The 20352-nt window shown below is 42.7% G+C and overlaps 1 protein-coding gene across 1 annotated transcript in view; it reads left to right on the top strand.

Annotated features, from left to right (window-relative positions):
* Nucleotides 1-20352, top strand: part of SH3PXD2A (SH3 and PX domains 2A) — a 366396-nt gene that overhangs the window by 162644 nt on the left and 183400 nt on the right. Inside the window, exon 5 of the mRNA XM_015420129.1 lies at nucleotides 6557-6648. Coding sequence (XP_015275615.1) covers nucleotides 6557-6648 — 92 coding nt within the window. The remainder of the gene's footprint in view (nucleotides 1-6556; nucleotides 6649-20352) is intronic.

Genomic DNA, 20352 nt, shown 5'->3' with positions numbered 1-20352 from the left:
ACGGATCCCCCGGCCGAGCCGCCTTTTCTCCCCGGCGCGATCAAACGCCGGAGAGAAAAGACGGCTGTAACCGGGGGCCGGCCGAACTGCGCATGTCGGAGCATGCGCAGTTCGGCTCCGGGCCGGGGTTGAGCCGGCGCAAGGGAGCGCCGGCGATCAGACGCCCGGGAAGAAGCGCCGCGTCCACTTGAACCACCGAGGTAGGTGGTTCATTTTGCGGCGGTTCTTCCCGGGTTTGGGCCAGTTCGGGTGCGGAAGCAGAACGCTTCCCAGATGTGGTGGTGTGATCGCGCTGCTTTGATCCGCCCCCAAACTGGCCCGCAACTGGCCCAAATCGCCGTGTGTGAATGGGACCAAAGTTTTATTCTGGGTATAAGCTTTCGTGTGCACATACACTTCTTCAGACACATTGAAACAGAAGCCACTAACCTTTACTTATAGGTAGCGGGTGAGGAGGATGTTTATTATATTTATTTATACATTGAATTTAAAGATTGCTGAATCCCAGGAAGGGCCAGTTAGAGTCTAGATGCATAAGTAATTGAACAGTAAATATAGCTAAGACTGGATGAAGGTAATTAATAAGACCTGTGAATAGCAGCTAATTAACATACAGCGTAATAAAGGAGTTTACAAACAGATGCAAGAACTGAATGACATTAGCATGTGTAGTCAGAAACCAATGGAACCCCAGGGCTTAGCAGAGATATTGGTTTCTTTTCTCACTACACATTCTAATGTCATTCAGTTCTCACTTCAGTATAATAAAAAATAGCAGTCGGGGGGGGGCATCCTAAATCAGGGAGAACTATAGATATAAAAAACTGGGCAGGTTGAGTTAACATCTGCTAGTTTACTAAACTAGAACTTTTCCTACTTTAAATGGCAGCTGACACTATGAATGAAAAATGCCGTCTTTTGATAAATGCTTAGGTGAGGGCTCTATCTGGCTAGGGCTCTGTCTTCAGGACAAAAAAGCAATAAAAACCAAAGGGTACACTATGTACCTCCGCATGGAACAGACATGGAACAGATCAGGCAGTGTGAGCCACTGGTACTGTATATAGGAGAGCATGCCACCTCTGCTCAGACCTCCCAAGGACTGGGTAGCGTTTTACAGCTTTGCAGCACCTAAACTAAACAGCTGTTCTCTGATAATTAAGCTTTTTCTGACAAAGGCTTTAAGAAGCCTGGTGAGGAAACCTAGGTAATAGGGCTGTATGTTTTCATATATAAACACAAGCAACAGGCCTCTGGATGTTTTCCTGGTAAACAGGAAGATGGTGTGGATTTCACTTGTAAATATTTGTTGCCCACTGAAATTTATTTCCCTGGATTATTTCCCTGGTTCGCAGTAGCCTTGGAATTATTTTAGTGTGAAATGAAGTCTTCTGGGTCCATCTGAAGCAGCCTCATTGAAGCAGCTTCTGCCAATCTAGAATAAAGAAGGACTTCATGAGATGCCTGGGTCAGAGACATTTCACAATTTAATAAGGCTTCTTAACTGCTGTGATCAAAATAAGCCCCTCTAAATGTGCATTTGTTTTGTACTTAATCTGTGGAATACTTTTTCCATCCCTATTTATACACCACCAGGGATCCAGAGCTATTTTTTACTACATGTTCCCACCCTTCCTGTTCCTCACAGTTCTCTTCCTTTTCATATCACAGTGTCTCATTATAGGGAAACCCAATATTGTGCTATGGTGACCATTACCTGTCCTCTTTGTCTCTTTCTGTTGCCTGCCACACACATATATGAGCCAGATAGTTCTTTCTTAACATTGAACACCATCAAGATACATGAGCAATGGAAAAGACAGTATATTTTGCCAGTTGGTGTGGTGGTTAAGTGTGCGAACTCTAATCTGGGAGAACCGGGTTTGATTCCCCACTCCTCCGCTTGCACCTGCTGGATGACCTTGGGCAAGCCATAGTTCTGGCACAACTGTTCTTGAAACAGAGCAGTTTCTGTCAGAGCTCTCTCAGCCCCACCTACCTCACAGGGTGTCTATTGTGGGGAGAGGAAGGGGAAGGAGTTTGTAAGCCACTCTGAGGCTCCTTTGGTAGTGAAGGGCGGGGTATAAATCCGTCTTCTTCTTCTTCTTCTTCTTCTTCTTCTTCTTCTTCTTCTTCTTCTTCTTCTTCTTCTTCTTCTTCTTCTTCTTCTTCTTCTTCTTCTTCTTCTTCTTCTTCTTCTCTTTCCCCACCATTTCATGAATTCTTTCTGCCACAATCTCTTCCGCTTTTCCTTGTGATTGACAGCATCAATATAATGTTACCTAATACCGGGGATTACATTGTAGATGATGCACCAAATCCAGAAGCTGTTGCATTAGTTGGAGTGATAGGTGATGTGAAGACAGATGCCCAGTTTAGATGTCAGTTGCCATTTGGTACTACTGGAGGTGTGAAAGTTACTTCCCTTTCTGAATAACCACACATCACAGTTAGAAGTCAGAGTGACTCTTATCAGAATCTCATTGGGAAAAGTGCCGTCTTGGAAGATTAATAGGGATAATCAAGTAATTTGAATGTAAAGCCTTCTCTAGTTAATCAATCACTTATAGTGCAATGAGTGTATATTTGTTACCTTTTTAAGAACATAAGAGACGCCAATGTTGGATCAGGCCAAAGGCCTATCCAGTCCAACACTCTGTGTCACACAGTGGCCAGAAATACCAGTGCCATCAGGAGGTCCACCAGTGAACATCTGCCTTCAGAACAGCATTTCTGCTACATGGATATTGTATTTTCCTAACACTCAAGTTGTGATATTTTATCATAGGAAAAATGTGACTCTTTCCTTTAGCTAGAAGAATTAAGTGTATAGCTGCACAATAAACTTACACTGGTTTACACTTACATTGGTTTACTTACACTGGGTATCTGAAGAAGTGTCTTTGCACATGAAAGCTTATACCTTGAATTAAACTTTGTTGGTCTTAAGGGTGCCACTGGACTCTAACTTTATTCTGCTGCTTCAGACCAGCACAGCTACCCACCTGAAACTATTTACACTGGTTTTGTATCAGTTGAACAGTCATACGATCCCTCCACCACTCCAGTTCTGGGAAGTGTAGCTTTGCGAGGGCACTGAGAATGTTCTGTTATTTATTGATTTGATTCATTTATACCTTATCTTTCTCCCCGCTGGGGACCCAAAGCAGCTTGTCATTCTCTTCTCTGTTTTATTCCTGACAACAACTCTCTGGAGTGATTTAGGCTGAGTGTGTGCAGCTAGCCCAAGTTCTCCCAACAAACTTCCATAGCATAATGGAGATTCAAACCTAGGTCTCCCAGATCCTAGTCAGCAGGGGGGGTGTCTCCCTCTATAGCAGGAGTCCTCCTGGCATGTGTCCCTGTTCCACATCTCAACTTGACAGTGGGGAAAATGGGAGGTAGGTGCCATGCCAACACGCAGCATCATTTCTTGCATGAAACCAGAAGTGATGTCAGCATCACACTTGAGGATTCACCCAAAATTCTGTGATTTAAACATAGAGTTTTGGGGGAAGCTTAGAGCATTGCCCCAATATGGTGACGTCATTTCCAGTTTTGTTCCAGAAGTGACGTCAATCACTTGTCCCCACCCCACAAATTCTCCTGCCAGGGTGTCAGCTAGGTTTGGCAACCCTATGCTAGTCTGTTAGTCTAACCCAGGGGTCCCCAACCTTTTTGAGTCTGTGGGCACATTTGGAATTCTGATACAGGATGGTGGGTACAACCACAAGATGCCTGCTATGGGTGGTTGATCCTACCACAAAATATCTGCTATGGGAGGTATAGCTATGCACACACACCCAGGAAGCCCAAGTGAAATGAAGAAGAGGGGTAATTTAAAAAATCATTGGGAAAGAGAAGTGAGAGAGTGAATATAACCAACACTGTGGTGGCAGCTGCCACCATGTTTTTTTAATCTATGCAGCCGATCGGATTTTTAGTGGCCAATCATAAGCCCTGCTGGGCAAAAGCCCCATGGTCCCACCCACTTCCTCAAATCACTTGGTGTTGGTGGACACCAAGGCTGCGGTCACACACACAAAATCATCCAATTCAATCCACTTTCAGTTCACTTTCCGACTGGATTTCCAAAAACCCAGTTTGAAAGTGAATTGAAAGTGGATAATTTAGTGTGTGTGACCACAGCCCAAGTTGGGGAATCCTGTTTTAACCACTATAACAGTATAACACTGTTTATCTTAATCTCTCTTAACAATTCATAGCTTCCCTCACAGAGCTACACTTCCCAGTGTTTCTCTGGAGAGAGACAATGACTGATTTGAGTCTGAAGATACACTTACGGAATCTACTTGTATAAGCGTCATGGATGCTTTTTGGTTAGTGCCAGTGACATCATTAAATGACAATTTTCTCTTTCCAATACCCGTGACTTTTTGGGAAGTCAAAAAAATTGTAGATTTATTTTTAAAAAATCTTTAGAGGCTGAGTGCTCCCTTTTCCTACCACTGAAGTACTAGAGGGACCATTTAGCCTTTTAAAGCGGCAAGTGTGAGCAGGGCTATAGTTTTCCCTTACTGCAATTTCTTGGCATTTCATAAACCTTTTCTCTTTTTCCATTAGAAAAGAACCCTTTGAAAATCATGTCTCCACCCTTTTCAGTGCTGAAGCACATGTATCATCTGATTAAGGGGATGGGGGTGGGTGGGACAAACATGTGCATCTGTCATTGGTAACCATATCATTCTCTAGTATGAATATATGAAGCAGCTTTATATTGAGTTATACTGGTAAAAAGCTGTGCTCACAGATCCTACATTTTGTACATGCAGACTGTGCACAGGGATGGGATGGGGCCTGCTGCTGCAATCCCACCCCCAATACAAAATGCGCACATACTGAATGTTTGGAAAGGGCTTTTGAGAGGGCTGCTTAAAGCACTATGCACAGAGATCTCAGGCTGCAGCAGTGCAGTTACAGATCACTATCTTTCACATTTTCAGTAGTTCCTTCCTGCAATTTAAATGGAAATGAAATTAACACAATATTCCACACAAATAGTGGGAGGAATTTGCTGCTGATCATAATCTATAGAAATAAAAGGTGTTCGGATTTTTCAGTCATGAGTGCAGCCAGGAAACCACAAAAAAGGAAAAAATACAGACCTTCGTTGAGGATGGACCTAATTAATATAAGTGTCAAGCAGGAAAAACCTAAATCTATTAAAGTAATCACAGTCTAAACCTGTTTTTATCAAACTGCAATTATGAAAAGGATCCATTGTTTTCAAATATGAATTGTTTGTGTCAGCACAGATACAGAAATAAATGACAGATTGCTTTTAAATATTTATTTTGTTCATTTATAATTCACTTTTCTCCTGGAGACTCAAGGCAGATTACCTAATTTAAAAACAATGTAATAAAGACAGTGTAACACAGGCAGTCATTAAAACTGGATTCCAAAATTAGAGGACAAGGTAATAAAACTGTATAATATGGAGAACAATGCAATAAAGTTAGATCACAAAATTAGAAAACAGTGCAAAATGGCATATGATACGTTCAATAAACAATGCAATGAAATTGCCTAAGTTATTTCACAGGCGTTAAAACTATAACCATATTCCCCTTATAAAAATCCCTTTTAAAACAATTCTGTTTTACACATTCTGTGGAATTAAAGAAATCCATCTGTTAATGAGGTCAGAACCTTTATTAATTAAAACATTTATATACTGTCTTTCCCTTGTGATTCAAGGAGCAAGTAGGGATGGGCACGGACCAAATCATGGCTCACAAACAAAGGTTTGTGTGGGGTCGACCGTCATGAACTTCCATGAACTTTTAAAGCAGTTTGTGGTGCTTCATAGATACAGCAGAAAGCAGGGGTTTAAAGGGACTCTGAGTGCCTTTAAACCCCTGCTTTGTATTCCCCTCAAAAGCTGAAAAAACAGCTGAGCAGGGGGGAGGCTCTCCCTGCTGCTCAGCTGTTTTGGGCTGTCTTGTGCATTCCCTTTAAAGTTTAAAGAGACTGCTCAAGACAGCCCGAAACAGCTTAAGTGGCAGGAAGAAGGAGGAGAAGGAGATGAATTTATACCCTGCCCTTCACTCCGAGTCTTAGAGTGGTTTATAATCTCCTTCCCTTCCTCTCCCCTATGAGGTAGGTGGGACTGAGAGAGCTCTGAGAGAACAGCTCTGTGAGAACTGTGACTGATCCAAGGTTGCCCAGCTGGGTTCGCAGGGCCACGAACCAACATAAACCACATTTCCCCCAGTTTGTGGCCATCCCTTTTTGCAAGTCTACGTTAAAACCAACCCTAAAATCCCATAACCTCTCCCCCAAATGCTTCTAGCTATGCCCCATTTAAAGCCCAGCAAATAAAATAGCCTAACAGCACCTCCAAAAATTTCTAAGGATTGTACCCTTTTAACTTCCTCAGGAGCCTGTTCTACAGTATAGTATACACTTCTATAGTAGCTCTGGGTTAATGTGAGCCAAAAGATTTCAGCCTTTTCTTTCTTGTTGCTTTGTTTAAAATGGCATGTTTCTAATATGACTTTGTATTTCTTATATTTGTTTGAATAATAAACAGGCATTGGTGAGGCTTCCCCCTCATATTTCCCAGTGTGACGAAGTCTTCAGATTCTTTGAGACTAGACCAGAGGACATAAACCCCCCTAAAGAGTAAGTTTGATGGTTACTTTCTAATTCTATACTGCAGTGATTTTGCTAGCAAGAAAGGGAGCTAAAGTTTATTGTAATTCATTATATAACAGATGATGGGAGAACACCTGACTTAATTTGTAGCTTTTAAATTCCTAGGAAATTGGTGTTAATTAATTAATTAATTTAAAATGTTTATTAACCACCTTTCTCCTTTGTGGAACTCAAGGCAGCTTACAATATAAATAAAACTTTATTAAAAAGCAATAAAAACAACTATTGTAAAACCCATATAAGTAAGAATTTAATTTGGCAAATGTAAACCAGTGTATGTGTTTGGCGGTAAATTTCAAAGAAACTTGGTATCTTTTGCATAGGTCAAAAAGAAAGATATTTTATTGCTCTGGTGGTTTTCCTAATTGCGTTCTCCAAAAGAATCATTAAAGTCATCAAAGTATTGGCTTTATCAGCTGTGGGGAAATCATGCCAGATAAATATCAAACTTTTAATTACCACCCACTTTCCCAGATGCAGTCATGCTAAAAGAGTATTTGCTAGACTTTGATTATGATCCATGTCAGATACAATTTCCAGGAAGCAGAAAGCAAAATCAGTCACACTGAGAGAGTCAACCTTGCTGAAGGCAAAGCAGAACCATAATCTCTGGACACTTGAAACTGCTAATAACTACATTGTGCATGTTATAAACTCCACACCCAGCTGTTAGGGTGATACTCACTACCTTAGCCTGACAATCAAGTATCCAGGTCTATACAAACTTTTTGGCTAACCAGTACACTTTCCTGCCTAGGGCCTCTGCTGATCTTTTCATCCCATCCCACCCATAAGTGCAGTTAGTTTACAGGTGTATCGGAAGGAACTACAGATGTTGTCCTGCCTTCTCTATACCATACATGCTTTCTAGTATAGAATGGTTATTGGGAAGTTTAGGGACAAGCTACACATAACTCAAGAGAGCATTGATTTAGTTTCCTGACATTTTTGTGTTTTACTTTAAATCAGTCCGTGGGGAATTGGAATTTGGTTGGAGCAGTGGCAGTAGTAAGAGGAAATGTTTAACACTTTTCCCTGCACACCATTTTCTTCAATCTAAACATCACTTCCTAATGTTGCAATTCATTTAAAACATTGATATCCAGTTCATTTTTTTTTTAAATGAACCTCCTAGGGCAGCTTCCAGCAATTAAAAACAAGTACATGCTATCCAAAACAGGAGCTACCACATAAATGAGCAAATTAACTATACAATAAGTGAGCAAATAAACTATACAAAGAACACAGAAAACCCACTCCAGCTAATGGACTCATAAACAGAGCCAACTTTATCAGTACATGAATGCTTTGGAAATGAAAATGCTTTCTCCTGGTGTCTATAACTCAACAAGCCAGGTACCAAATGAAATTATGTAAGGTGGGAGCTCCAAATTTGAGGTGCCATTACATAAAAGGGCCTCCACGTGACCTCTGAAAGTGGGAGCAGAGGAAGGCTCATGTAAGTGCCTGTGGACCTTTAAATATCCTAGGCCCAGCATAGCCCAGAGGGGTATAAGTACAATCTGTTAAACATTCCTTCCCCTAGTGCAGCTGTTCCAGTGAATTTCCAGTGAAATTCAGAGCCTCCTGCATGTATTTGAAAACAATTTCAGGAGGTCCAATCCCAGATCTCCAGCACAAGTTTGGTCCATAGGCAGAAGTATGTGCCAGAGCAGCAACACAAATGTAGCATCTTCGGTCGTGGTCACACGGATGTTTAGTGCGGGACTCGCAGCTGATTTCTCCCGCAGTAAAGTTTCCTGTCTACATTCTTTCCCGGACTCGCAGCTGATTTCTCCCGCAGTAAAGTTTCCTGTCTACATAGGCAAACCCGCTTCCCGGTCCGAAGCCGGCAGACTCCCGCGGTTTCTGATCTTTTATCCGCGTTTTGTTGACACCTGTTGGAACAGGTGTTTTCTGACATCTCGCGCTTTGTATCCGCGGTTTTGGTATCTGGACAGCAATCCGCCGTGACCGCGCTACCCTCCCCCCCGTTGGTTTTTTTTTTGTGTGTTTCCGGTTTTAGCTATGCGCTTGTGCAAACAGGCGCTAGCTTTTATTTTGGTCTTTTAGATCCCACCGAGGCCGCCGTCTGCGCCCAGCTGTCAAACAAGAAAAAAACCCTGCTGAGCACAGGCAGAGCCGGGAACTTTGTTGGGAGGGAGCGAGCGAGTTCAAAGCCGCTCCCGGGTGTGTGCGCCGGCTGGCTGGCCAGCTAGCCAGCCAGAGCCGCTCTCGCTCGCTCTCCCAACTCGTTCTACCCACACCGCCTCCCCACCCGGGCCGGTCCCTTCTCTGCATGGCGGCGGCTGCACATACACAGACCCACTCCCTCGCCTGCTGCTTCTCCCTCGCTTATCAGTGCAAGGCACCGCGGGAGAGAAAAGGAGGCGGGCTGGGAAGGAAGGGAAGCCGCCGCCGCCGGGCAGGGGAGGAAGCCCGGGCAGTGCCTCTTGCCCGAAGGGGAGTGAAAATTTAGGCGACAGGGTTCATGCCTCCTAAACCTCTTGCCCACTCCGAGGAGGGTCTGGCACTCCCGGCTCCTGTGCTTGGGTTGGGGGGGGGTGTTTGCCGCCAGCGGGTAGGAGAAAGGACAGCGAAGGTCTTTTTATTAGTTTGTATGTACGCCCGAGCGCATGGGAAGATGAGCGCATGCCCAGATTTAAAAAAACCAAAAAAAAAAAAAACCCCGCCTGTGTGAACAGTACTTTGCGCGAGGGAAGCGGAAGACAGAGGGACCGTCTGACCACCTACTAGCGATATAAAATGTCACGGATATGTCGCGGATATGTCTCGGATATAAGAATTGCGGGAAAACTAGCGCAGTAAGAGGTCCGTGTGACCAGACCCTTCTACTGCAGCAGCACCAGCCTGACTGACATAATTGTTGCTGTGTCAAATACTCTGTTTTGTAGAATGATTACTGGACTATTTAAACTTCTATTTGTGCTCCCATCTTGCTAGACACATCTTTTTGTTCCTTGTGGGCATGTAAAATTGCTCTGTAATCTGGTTATAGCTCTATCAGATTGACTTAGTTCAAAATGCATTTAGAAATGTCTCATTTTGAACCAGATGAATGCTTTTTGAAGGTAATGTGGACTTCCTGAAAGATAACCATTGATGGTTATTATCCACAGTGATCTTGGGATAAGAATTCACCCTTCCCTCTAACCTCTAATCACCCCAATTGAAATTGAACAGTGTGATAATGATGGGTGTTGTGTCATATTTTGGCAAATTGTGCGTCACCTCAGACACTATACATGGAAATGCAGTATGTAACTATTTTTTAAAAATTAATTAAATCCTGTACATTCCATGTGCCAGCTCTGGATTGGGAACTACTGCAGATTTGGGGGGGGGGGTTTGAGCCCGGGGAAGGCGGGGTTTGGGAAGGGGAAGAACCTCAGCAGTGTATAATGCCATAGAGTCCACCCAGCCATTTACTCCATGGAAATGGATTTTGTTCACCTGGAGATGAACTGTAATAGCACAAGATCTCCAGGTGACACCTGGGGGTTGGCAAACTTAGTGCATTCTCATACACTTCTGCTGAGTGCAAGTAAGGGGCAGCTTCAGAGATAATATGATAGATGAATGCATGTTCTGTGCCCATAAATCAGTTGTTATGGTTTTTTAAACCCCCAAAGCCAAAAGGAAAAGACATGCAGGTTTTGCATTAGTTCCAATGGGCTTTGAATCAAGGCTGTGGTTTCTAGGCAGGTAGTTGCTTTAAGACCATATCTTTGTAAATGGAGCTCTGTTTGTTTGGAAACAGCTTTGAATGTATTGGTAAATGTCAGAACTATAACATGTCCATCATTGCCCCTCCAAGGTTGAAATGAAGAAAACCTTTCTTCCATTTTATAAAGTCAGTCTTTTTCTAATAGTGAATTTGTCAGCCACATGCGTATGAGTACAGTCTGTAGTGGAGAGAGGGGCTTCCGCATACTTGGGGGCTCCCCACACATGTAGGAAAATATTTATTTGTACGTTTAAAAGGAAGAAGGAAGAAAAATACCTCAGAAAAAGCCCGACAAGTACTGCAAGGGCATTTGTTGATGCGGGGGGGGGGATGGAAAATAGAGTGCGGAGGCAAATTTGGCCTGCTTTCAGCTCCTAACACCTCATAGTATACTGGAGGGGGAAGCTTAGGATCAGGAGATGTATGGCATGAGAAACCCTTATAACTCATTACTTTCAATATTACGTTTCCTTTAAACGATTTTCAAAGGAGAAAGCTGAGATTCTAATGAAGCTATTCATCTTTTGAGCTTAGCATCCACTCTTGGGTCAATAAACTGCAGGTACTATGACAGACCTGTGATTTGTTGTGGACAAATGGAAGACTTCAGCTTAATTCTTGTTAATGGCATGTTTCTTTTCTTCTTCTTAAGTAAATTTGGAATGATCTGCACTGAGTTGTGTAAGGCCAAAGCCTCTTAATAATAAAGATGTGTGTGTGCTTCCCCTCCCAATATATAGTTCCTGAAAACCTTTTTGTGAATATTGATCTGCTCTCTGGTTTCTAGCAAAGTAATTGATATCTCTGGGGCTCTGAAAGGTTTTGCCATGCTCTATAATTGGATTTATGCTGACAGTCCAGCCAGATAACCTCCTTTTACCTTGGGTCAGGAAATGGACATCAGGTATCAACAACTGTGTTGTATTAAAAAAAAAGGTTTATTCTTCCTTTTTAAAATGGTCTTGATTTTTAGACTATTGTGAACATCAAATATATAAAATTTGTAGCCACATCTCTGTGGGTATGTGTGTGCGTGCGCACGACATCTCCTCATCAAGTAAGCTACATTTATTTTATGTTATCTGTTATTTTAGTGAAATTTTAGTCACTTAGGAAAAGTATATACTAATTTATGTCACATATATAGTAAGTAAGATGCTATGTAAAGGCCCATCAATTTAATGGTGGGCTTTGTGGGAGTGGGGGCTCTTCCTTCCCAGTTCCTTCCACACATACAACACCCTCCCCTTATACTTGTGCAAGAATCTACTCCCCATACACTGAGTGCTTAGAGAGTGTTTGATTGGTATTTTACTGTTATGAAAGTGCCTGTTTTGAATTCTGCTAATATTCTAGCTTTGACTGGTATCTTAATGTTACACAACTATACATTCAGGCAATATAAAGCGCTCAATGTTATTACTGAATGGTATCTTGTGCATTATCTGAGATATACTGAAATGTAGCATCTGTGCATGAGCACCACTTTAGAGAACCACATTTTTATGTGTCAAATCTTGTTTGGATACTACTAATAATTTTTAACCCAATGAAGAGTTGTATGGGGCGCTAGTTCTGTTTTTTGTTCTCTCGTTATTGACAAAAAGGGGACAAAAAGGGTGCTCAAAGGGGTGACCATCAAAATCACTTTGATCATTTTAGATTATTTTCCTCTCTGCTAGGATACTGATTATACATCCTGACTTTCCTTTCTTGAAACAGAATTGCTATCAGCACTTATAAAAGCTACAGATGGCGAACTACATCTTAGAAAAGGCATTCTTCTTCTGCCTTACTCATGAAGGAAGGCCTGTTCTCCAGTGATGCTTGCTCTGACACATACGTGCATGGCCTAAAAAATAGAAACCAGGATTTTTCTTTAAAAGTATTGCTTTTGTATTTATTCGAAAATGTATGCTAGTAGAATGAATCAATCAATCATTTACCACTCATACCACTCAGTCAGTTTATATTTCTTTAATTGTTTGAGAACTCTATTTTTATATCTCAGCATGTGCATGAATCTACAGAATTTGTGTGCGGGCATGTGCAAGAAAAGCACTTTTTGTCTTTAAATGATTTCTTCTTTGAAAGGAAGATCTGTCAAGGATTGTTTTGACTGCAGTTCTTTGAAGATAACTGAGTGCCTTTTAGGTGGATGAAAGAATACTGTATCTGAAAGATAAAAGTGCTCAAATGACTGGTATTTAACCACTGCCTGGTCCGCAGTGAGCTTGTCAAAGGCCGCTTGGTAAAGTCACAGCCACGCCATCCATCTTTTGACCTGTCTGCACTGATAGTCTTTGAGGCACTCTGCTCCCAGAAATGCAAACAGCGGATCAAATAACCTCATGTTTTAACTCAAAAAGATGGGGCAACTTATCGAATTATCAAAGCTTCTGATTTAATTGAAATTTCACAGATAACCCTAGACCTTACTTTAACTACAGGCTCAACTGCCAGAGGAAATGCTGCTATTGCTGTGATCATGTTAGAGACTGAAAAGTTCTTAGAGAACAGTGTGACTGAGAGAGGGGCTGTGGCAGTGGTGACGAAATCTGCCCAAGAGTAAAGGAAAGAAGGCAGGAGACAGCTTGGCTCATTGAAGTGATCGGCATGAGTATTGAAATGATCGAGGAGGATGGGAATCCTGAGGTTATAGGATGTGTTTTGAACATGTAGAAAACACTGTATAAATGCTAAGTATTACTATTGTATCCTCAATCAGGAAATAGGTCACTTGAGGCCAGTCATACCTGCCTTTTGTGGACTCAGTTCCTATTAAGCATGGGCAGCACTTCAAGGACTTACAGACAAAAAGTTTATTCTGTAGAGAACCTGGCTTGGAATGAGAAGACCAAAGTTCAAACCCTTTTATTTTTTATTATTTGCTCAGTAGTGGATGAGTAATAGATTTTCAGTGCTCTAGTCTAATCCAATAAAGTATAACTACAAGTATCAAATAAGGTGTATGTTCCATACTTGAGAGGTTTCGACACCATTTTCAGAAGACGAACTTCAAAGCGCTGTGCTGAACCTTAGGGTATTACATCTGTCCCATTTAATTTGCTTTTAATTAAAATCTTGTGGGTTCTCTGGGGGGGGGGAGACCTGGCTCATTTAGGCCAAGAAACCACTGGAAAATACATGCCTGTAATCTGACCTCCTTATTACTTTAAGAAAGAAATTGTAGGTTAAATATTTAAAACTAAAAGCAATTACATGTTGGATTTTGGAGTAAGATCCGGTGACTTGAAGTCAAGAAGGGCACACTGGAGAGCACCATCTGCTCAAGACCTGCCCTACCAAGTGACAGTGCTACGTAGGGCTGCCAAATGCAGCCGGGGGGCGGGGAATCCCCCGTTTTGGAGCCCCGATTCCCCCGCCGGTAAGAAATTAACATTTGGCAACCCTAGTGCTAACAATACTCAAATGACTTATGATATATATCTATCTACTAGTACTGCTCATACGGCTATCACCTTAAGCAGAAATTAGAACCAAACAAAATATTTTAAAAGACCTTAGTATTATTTTTCTTATATTTTATTATTGCGCCTATGAATTAATCACTTATGATAATTGATACAGAGAGTTCTTGAAATGATTTTATTCTAGTCCCTGATCAACAGAGGCAAAATTTTACTGGCTTCTTCAGACCCATTTATACAGTTGGTAGGGTCTGGATCGGTGAACTCTTATTAGTCCATTTCATTTATTAGCTTCATTGACCTGAGGTCTTAAGCCAAACATGCAAACAACAAATATAAAATGCATTACATAAAATTGCAAGAAATTTAGACAAAACGTCTTTACAATAAAAGCTAGTAAACATGCTCTCAATCAGTAACCACCTCCAGCCTACGGGGACTCCAGGCACTTACTTACTGCAAACAAGTTCCAGCCAGGGGCTGCCTTTGACACTGACCACCAGCCCAACCGTGACTTTAACAGCTGGAGCTGCCCCGGCCTCCCCAGAGCAGATAATAGTGCACGCCTTATCCCCAGAACACTTGCTGAATACAACTGACAACGTCACTGTGCAGTGCCACGCGCCAAGTGTCATAATCCGCACTGTTGCAGCAGAGGAAATCTCGCCCTCCGTAAGCCAGGCAAAACTTACTGTTGATTCGGAAATTCAGCCAGTCGACCTGGTGGACCCGGCTACCTCCCTGGAAGCGGATGCTTTTCCTGATGACCTCCCCCAGCCCAAGCTGGCTGACGAGGTGCAGTCCACATACAGCAGAGACAGTGCCTCCAAATTTGTGGGCAGAAGTAGTGCCGAACTCATGAACAGGGTCACTGCCAGAGCTGGAGAAGAGGTTTTGGATGCAGATCTCAAATGCGAAGAGGATGCGTGTCGGTCCCATTTTGCCAGCACTTGCGTCTCAGAGCTGTTTGTCATACAGGACTTGGGGTCTCCCACCACAGAAGAACCAGTTGAGCAGTCCACCATGGATGAAACCGTCCTGATAGTCCCTTCTCCCCGTGGGTTTATCCAGACATCAGATGATATGGACAGTGAATCAGTCTTGCCTCTAACAACACTAACAGATCCTGTACTACAACACCATGGAGAAAACTCCCATATAATTGGTTCCTCCTTGGACAGTCCTGATTCTGAAGACTCAAAGGATGTGGAGGATCTTGTGAGCTGTCATTAAACATGTCCTGTACTGTGGCACCTATTTGTGGTATGACAATGCTGTTTGTGACCCTCAAACCAGCTTTCCCAAAGAAAACAAGCTTCCTGTGAGATAGCGCCAAGAGTGTCCTATCCACTTAACGGATGCTGAACGTGATATTATTTACAGTGCGATATTTACGTTCTGTGTGGTGAAACGCTTCATGTGCCTATTTCCATGTATAAAGTCTCTGTTAAAGGGACAGGACATTATTTCTCCGGATTGTTGGCAACCCTGGATAAAACTGAGCTCAGTTCAGTTTGCTCTCTCTCTCTCTGAATGCTGTCAAGTCACAGCCAACTTACATTGACTGGGTAGGGTTTGCCGCGTCTTCTTTTCCATAGTGTCCCTGGAATTCCTTGGTGGTCAGCTTCCGGGATCTGAGAGGATCAGCTAGCCTGGGTCCTCCAGGTCAGGGCTTGCAGTGTGCACATCTGCCTGCAAAAGGGCTGGGTGGAGATCCATAGCTAGCTCATGATTCTGCATCATACTTTACTACGTTCTAGTTCCGCCCTCTTAAAAACATTCATATGGAGTAAAATAACTATTTGACATACATTATAAAATGTACTGCAGGATTCTCCCCACCCCCCTTGCTACTCTATGTCATGGTGACTCACATATGAGACTTGCATATTGCATAAACACACACCACTCACTTGTTGAGTGAGATCTATAATTTGCCATCTAGTTCTGTTGTTGCTTAGAGCTGGGAACACCAAGCACAGCTGAGCCCCACTCTTGCAAATTGCCTTTGGCCTGCCCAGGGGCAGAAAACGAAAGACTTCCATTGTTCTCATACTTTCCTCAGTGCACAGTTCAAGCCTCTGTTGCTCAGACTGTAGTCATGCTAATGTTATTAAAATGTGTGTCTTCTCAAAGGGGTGGGAAAAGCCAAACACAGATCGTGAAAGCAGGACAGGCAGTTCATACCTGTTGACTTTTATGATTTAGTGGCTATCTATGACAATTGTGTAGAATTTAAGGGAATGGTATAACCTGAATAAAATATAGATGTTATTTACTTCACTGGAAGAAACATGTTGTCGTTTGGAGACGCATAAGAAGGTGATCTTAGAATTGTTGGGATGTTAGAGAAAATGTTTGAACTAGAGACTTGAGGGAGGCAGAAGACTGAAAGGCAATGCTCTGGCTACAAGAGCTCCTCCTCTTGCCTCTCCCAATCCTTTTTGATGCTTGCAGGGGATGAGGAATGGATTCTTCTACAAGTTTAAATGTGTTGGTGTTTCTGCATGGGAAGGAAATACGTTACAAACACTGCTCTGTCATCCCCTCTTCATTTTATGGAAAGAGACTCCCAGTCTATTACAGTTCAAATGTGTTTTTCTCATTTCATGGATGGCTTCACCATTTTCATTACTGTTGGCTGCAGTCTTGAATAGACAGCCTCCTGGAACATGTGCATGTGCGTGTGTGAGTGGTGAATGAACGGGTATAAAATCCATGAGTGGAAGAAAGATATGCGTCCTAATATCTGACAAAATACATTTTGTGGGATGTGTGTGCATGTGTATAGATAGAGAGATAATATATGTCAAGCCTTTGAGCACTGAAAGCTCTATAAAATTTATTATTTGGTGGCACCCACAGTATTTAAGCTAAATTGGGGTATATTCTTGATGATCTATGGGAGAATAATCATAAGAAATATTTTAGCAGGTTTTGTTGTTTTTTGTTCCATGGACTATTGTGGTGTCACAACTGATGTTTCTGAGATACATGGAATTCCTGAGATACATGGATGAAGGGTGATAAGATCATATGTGCAAAACCAAATACCATTGGTATAGTTCTACTTCTAGGATGATTCCATTCCTTGTCACATTCAGTGTTGGAGTTCTGCATTCCCTACAGCTAACACCACCAATTAATCTGGCTGCTGCATTCTGGACCATTTATCACTTCCTCACAGTCTTCAAGGCTAGCCACATGTCAACTGCATTATAGTAGTCCAAGTGGAAGACTGTACTGGGGCATGTACTCAGGCCCGTAGCCAGGATTTTGTAATTCAGGGGGCCTTTAAATAAGTCAGGGGGCATTGACGTCACAAAATACTTTTTTAAAAAAACCCTCACTTTTGCAGCGTTTGCACTCTGCTTGCCTACATGGGGAAGCAAGCCACGCTTGGGGAAGGGTGGCGGTGGGGAGTCCTCCAGGTGGCCCAGAGAGTTGGGAGTCCTCTGGGTGGCCCAGAGAGCCTGGGGGGGGGCTGGGGGCTGGATGGAAGTCTGACACTGATGTTATGCAATGCAAGGTCCATTAACAACAAGACAATAATGCTGCAAAACTACATTGCAGTACAAAATTTATTGGCTTTCTTGACCAAGACCTGGGTGCGGGAGGGTGAAAAAGTCGCCTTGAAAGAACTGGCCCCACCAGGTTTCTCACTCATGCACCAGTCTTGAACAAAGGGGTGGGGGGAGGGGTAGCAAAACTAATTCATGAGGGTTTCTCCTTCAGGCCACTCCCCATCCCAAAGATCACTGGGATTAATTGTGTTGGGCTGGTCTGGGACACTGGAGAAGGCTTGGTTGTATGTCGGGGGTACCGACTGCCTAGTGTACCACCAGACAACCTACTGAGCCTGCTGGACATGATAGCTGGCTGAGCCTTGGCATTCCCAAGACTGGTAGTTCTGGGGGACTTCAACGTCCATGCTGATGCTGCCCGCCCCCTTGCAGGCCACACCCTGGATCTGATCTTTGGCATGGGGATGGATCTGATTACCAAGGAGGAAGTGCCATGGTCAAATCACATGGCTCTGAAGGCCTGGCTGGGTGTCCCTAACCCTGATCTAGGCGGCAAGCTGATTTATGCTTGCCCACAGAGACTAATGGACTCAGTTGGGTTTCAGAATGCTCTGTGAGATCTGATGCCCTCCGGTTACTCATTTTTCTGAAGCCATTGATGAAGTTGCTCCCCAATACCCTCTTCACCTCAGTTCAAAGTCATCCCCCTAGTGTACCACAAAACTTAGGAGGATGAAGTGGGAGCTCAGACGACTAGAGCGAGTTTGGCGACATGCTCATGATGAAGCTGCAAGAGCATCTTGTAGGATGTTTGGGAAATCCTATGAAGTGGCGGTGAAGTCTGTGAAAAGAGAATTCTACTCAGCCTCCATCGCATCTGCTAGCTCTTGCCCAGCACAATTGTTTAGGGCAATTGTTCCCCCCCATCTGTTTGTGAGACAGTAATGCAATCTGTAAATTGATTTTAGCGTCATCTGAAAATGTTTTTAGTTATTTTAATTCTTTGGGTTTTAAATTATATAGATTTCCCGTTGTTAATCACCCTGAGCTCTGTGAACTCAGAGAGGGGCAGCTTATAAATCAAAATTACAAATAAATAAATAAATAATAAGTTTTGATTCAAGGACTTTTTCAAATATTGACATTCAAGCTTGTTTAAGACAAAAAAGCTTTCCTTCTGACTTTTAGGGAAATATAAATCCGAGATTCTGTTCCCTTGCATTTTTTTACTTTCCCATGACCTTGGACAGAGGTGGGGAAGTATATTTTTTGTGTGTGTGCATGTGTGTATGTGCAAGGGTTTTTTGCCGAGTAGAATTTAATGCTGGGCTATGTATGTTTAATGATGTCCATATGGATTTGTGGGCACTGGGATTAAAGACATAATAGTGCCTGATGACATAAGATGGAAATACAACTCCTGCAGTGTCAGTGTGGAGACATTAAAGGGTTATTACTAAAAATGAACTCTTTAACAAGCTTACCAGCATGGTCTTGGCTTATAGCCCATCTCTGAGTGGCAATGGGAAAAAAGAAGACTGAAAAATGTGATCATTACCCAGAGCATGAAAATCACCACCTTTTGTACCAAAGGGAAAACAGGTGCTTGTTTTAGTTTTCAGCGAAGGTAAAAATATGATGATGGTGATGGGGACTGTGGGGGATATTGTAGGCAAATTGAATATCTCCGCTGAATGCAACAAAGTACATTTCAATTTGAAACATCAGTGTCCTGTTTGGCAAAATTGGTAGATTATTTTGTCAGGAAGCAGAAGTTGCTTTGTTTCTGTTGAGACAGGAACATTACATCTCACATCATGTGGACATGACCTAAGAGAAAGTTGCAGTAGACCGGCATGACAACTGGTGTGTTTGCTAAGTGCCAGCTGAAAAGAAAATTGCAGTCTTTATATTCATAAGACAGACAGTCATAAATACATTTACTCTCAAGACTGGTAATTAAGTGAAGTGGTTAACAGTGCCATGGAAGTCAGTGTGTTTAGAAGAATGTAATTGCTTAGTGTGGCACTGCAAGAGACTTTTATTATCATAAGGAGTGTATTTAGCACCAACTTCCTGCCTTGGTGACATTGTGCATCAGAACAAAAGCCCATTGGTTTAGAGAAGGACAAGGACAATCACTTGAACTCTTCCCGCTGCCTGTGCACCTGTGTTTATTGTGCTCCAATTGGGAGAAGCCATACTTTAGAGGGGAGGGTTTTTTCCCCCATCAGCACATTGCACTGGTGTAAAGAAGGGCCCTCCTAATCCTGACTTGTGGACATCATTCCAACTAGATAGAGTCTTCTTATGCCACATTCTGTCTGCATCCAATTATAATGCATGTTAATAGGGCTATAGCCAGCTTTTTTCTCTGGTCAGGATGCCAGATTTCCAGGGTAGTATTCAAATAGAACTGCGGTGGCTCAAGTGGTTAAGACGCTGAACTGCAGGCTGTGGAAGGTCAGTAGTTCTGCAGTTTGAGACCCGAGTTGCCGCATGACGGAGTGAGCTCCCGTCTCTAGTTCCAGCTCCTGCCAACCTAGCAGTTCGAAAGCAAGAAATTGCAAGTAGATAAATAGGTACCACTTCGGTGGGAAGGTAACAGCATTCCGTGTGCCTTGGTGTTTAGTCATGCCGGCCACATGACCACGGAAACATCTTCGGACAGCGCTGGCTCTTCGGCTTTGAGTTGAGCACCATAACCCTAGAGTCGGATTCGACTGGCTTTTGAGCAAGGGAACCTTTACGTTTACCTTTACTTTACCTCCCTAGCCAGCACATCTTGGTATTTAGGATGTTATGTGTGCTCAGCAAAAAAATACAATATTAGCAGAGCTTTAAAAGATACCAGAAAAGTTTCCAAATCATCCCTGAAATGGACAGCCCATTATTGAAAGGGAACTAATTTTTCTTCAGGCTGATAGAAAACATTGCTAACACTGCAGTTCCCTTTTAAATCACACAA

Source organism: Gekko japonicus, unplaced genomic scaffold (assembly GCF_001447785.1).
Source record: "Gekko japonicus isolate JY-2015 unplaced genomic scaffold, Gekko_japonicus_V1.1 scaffold29, whole genome shotgun sequence".
In the NCBI taxonomy this organism is placed as follows: Eukaryota; Metazoa; Chordata; class Lepidosauria; order Squamata; family Gekkonidae; genus Gekko; species Gekko japonicus.
This window is presented reverse-complemented; position numbering and strand designations above follow the sequence as displayed.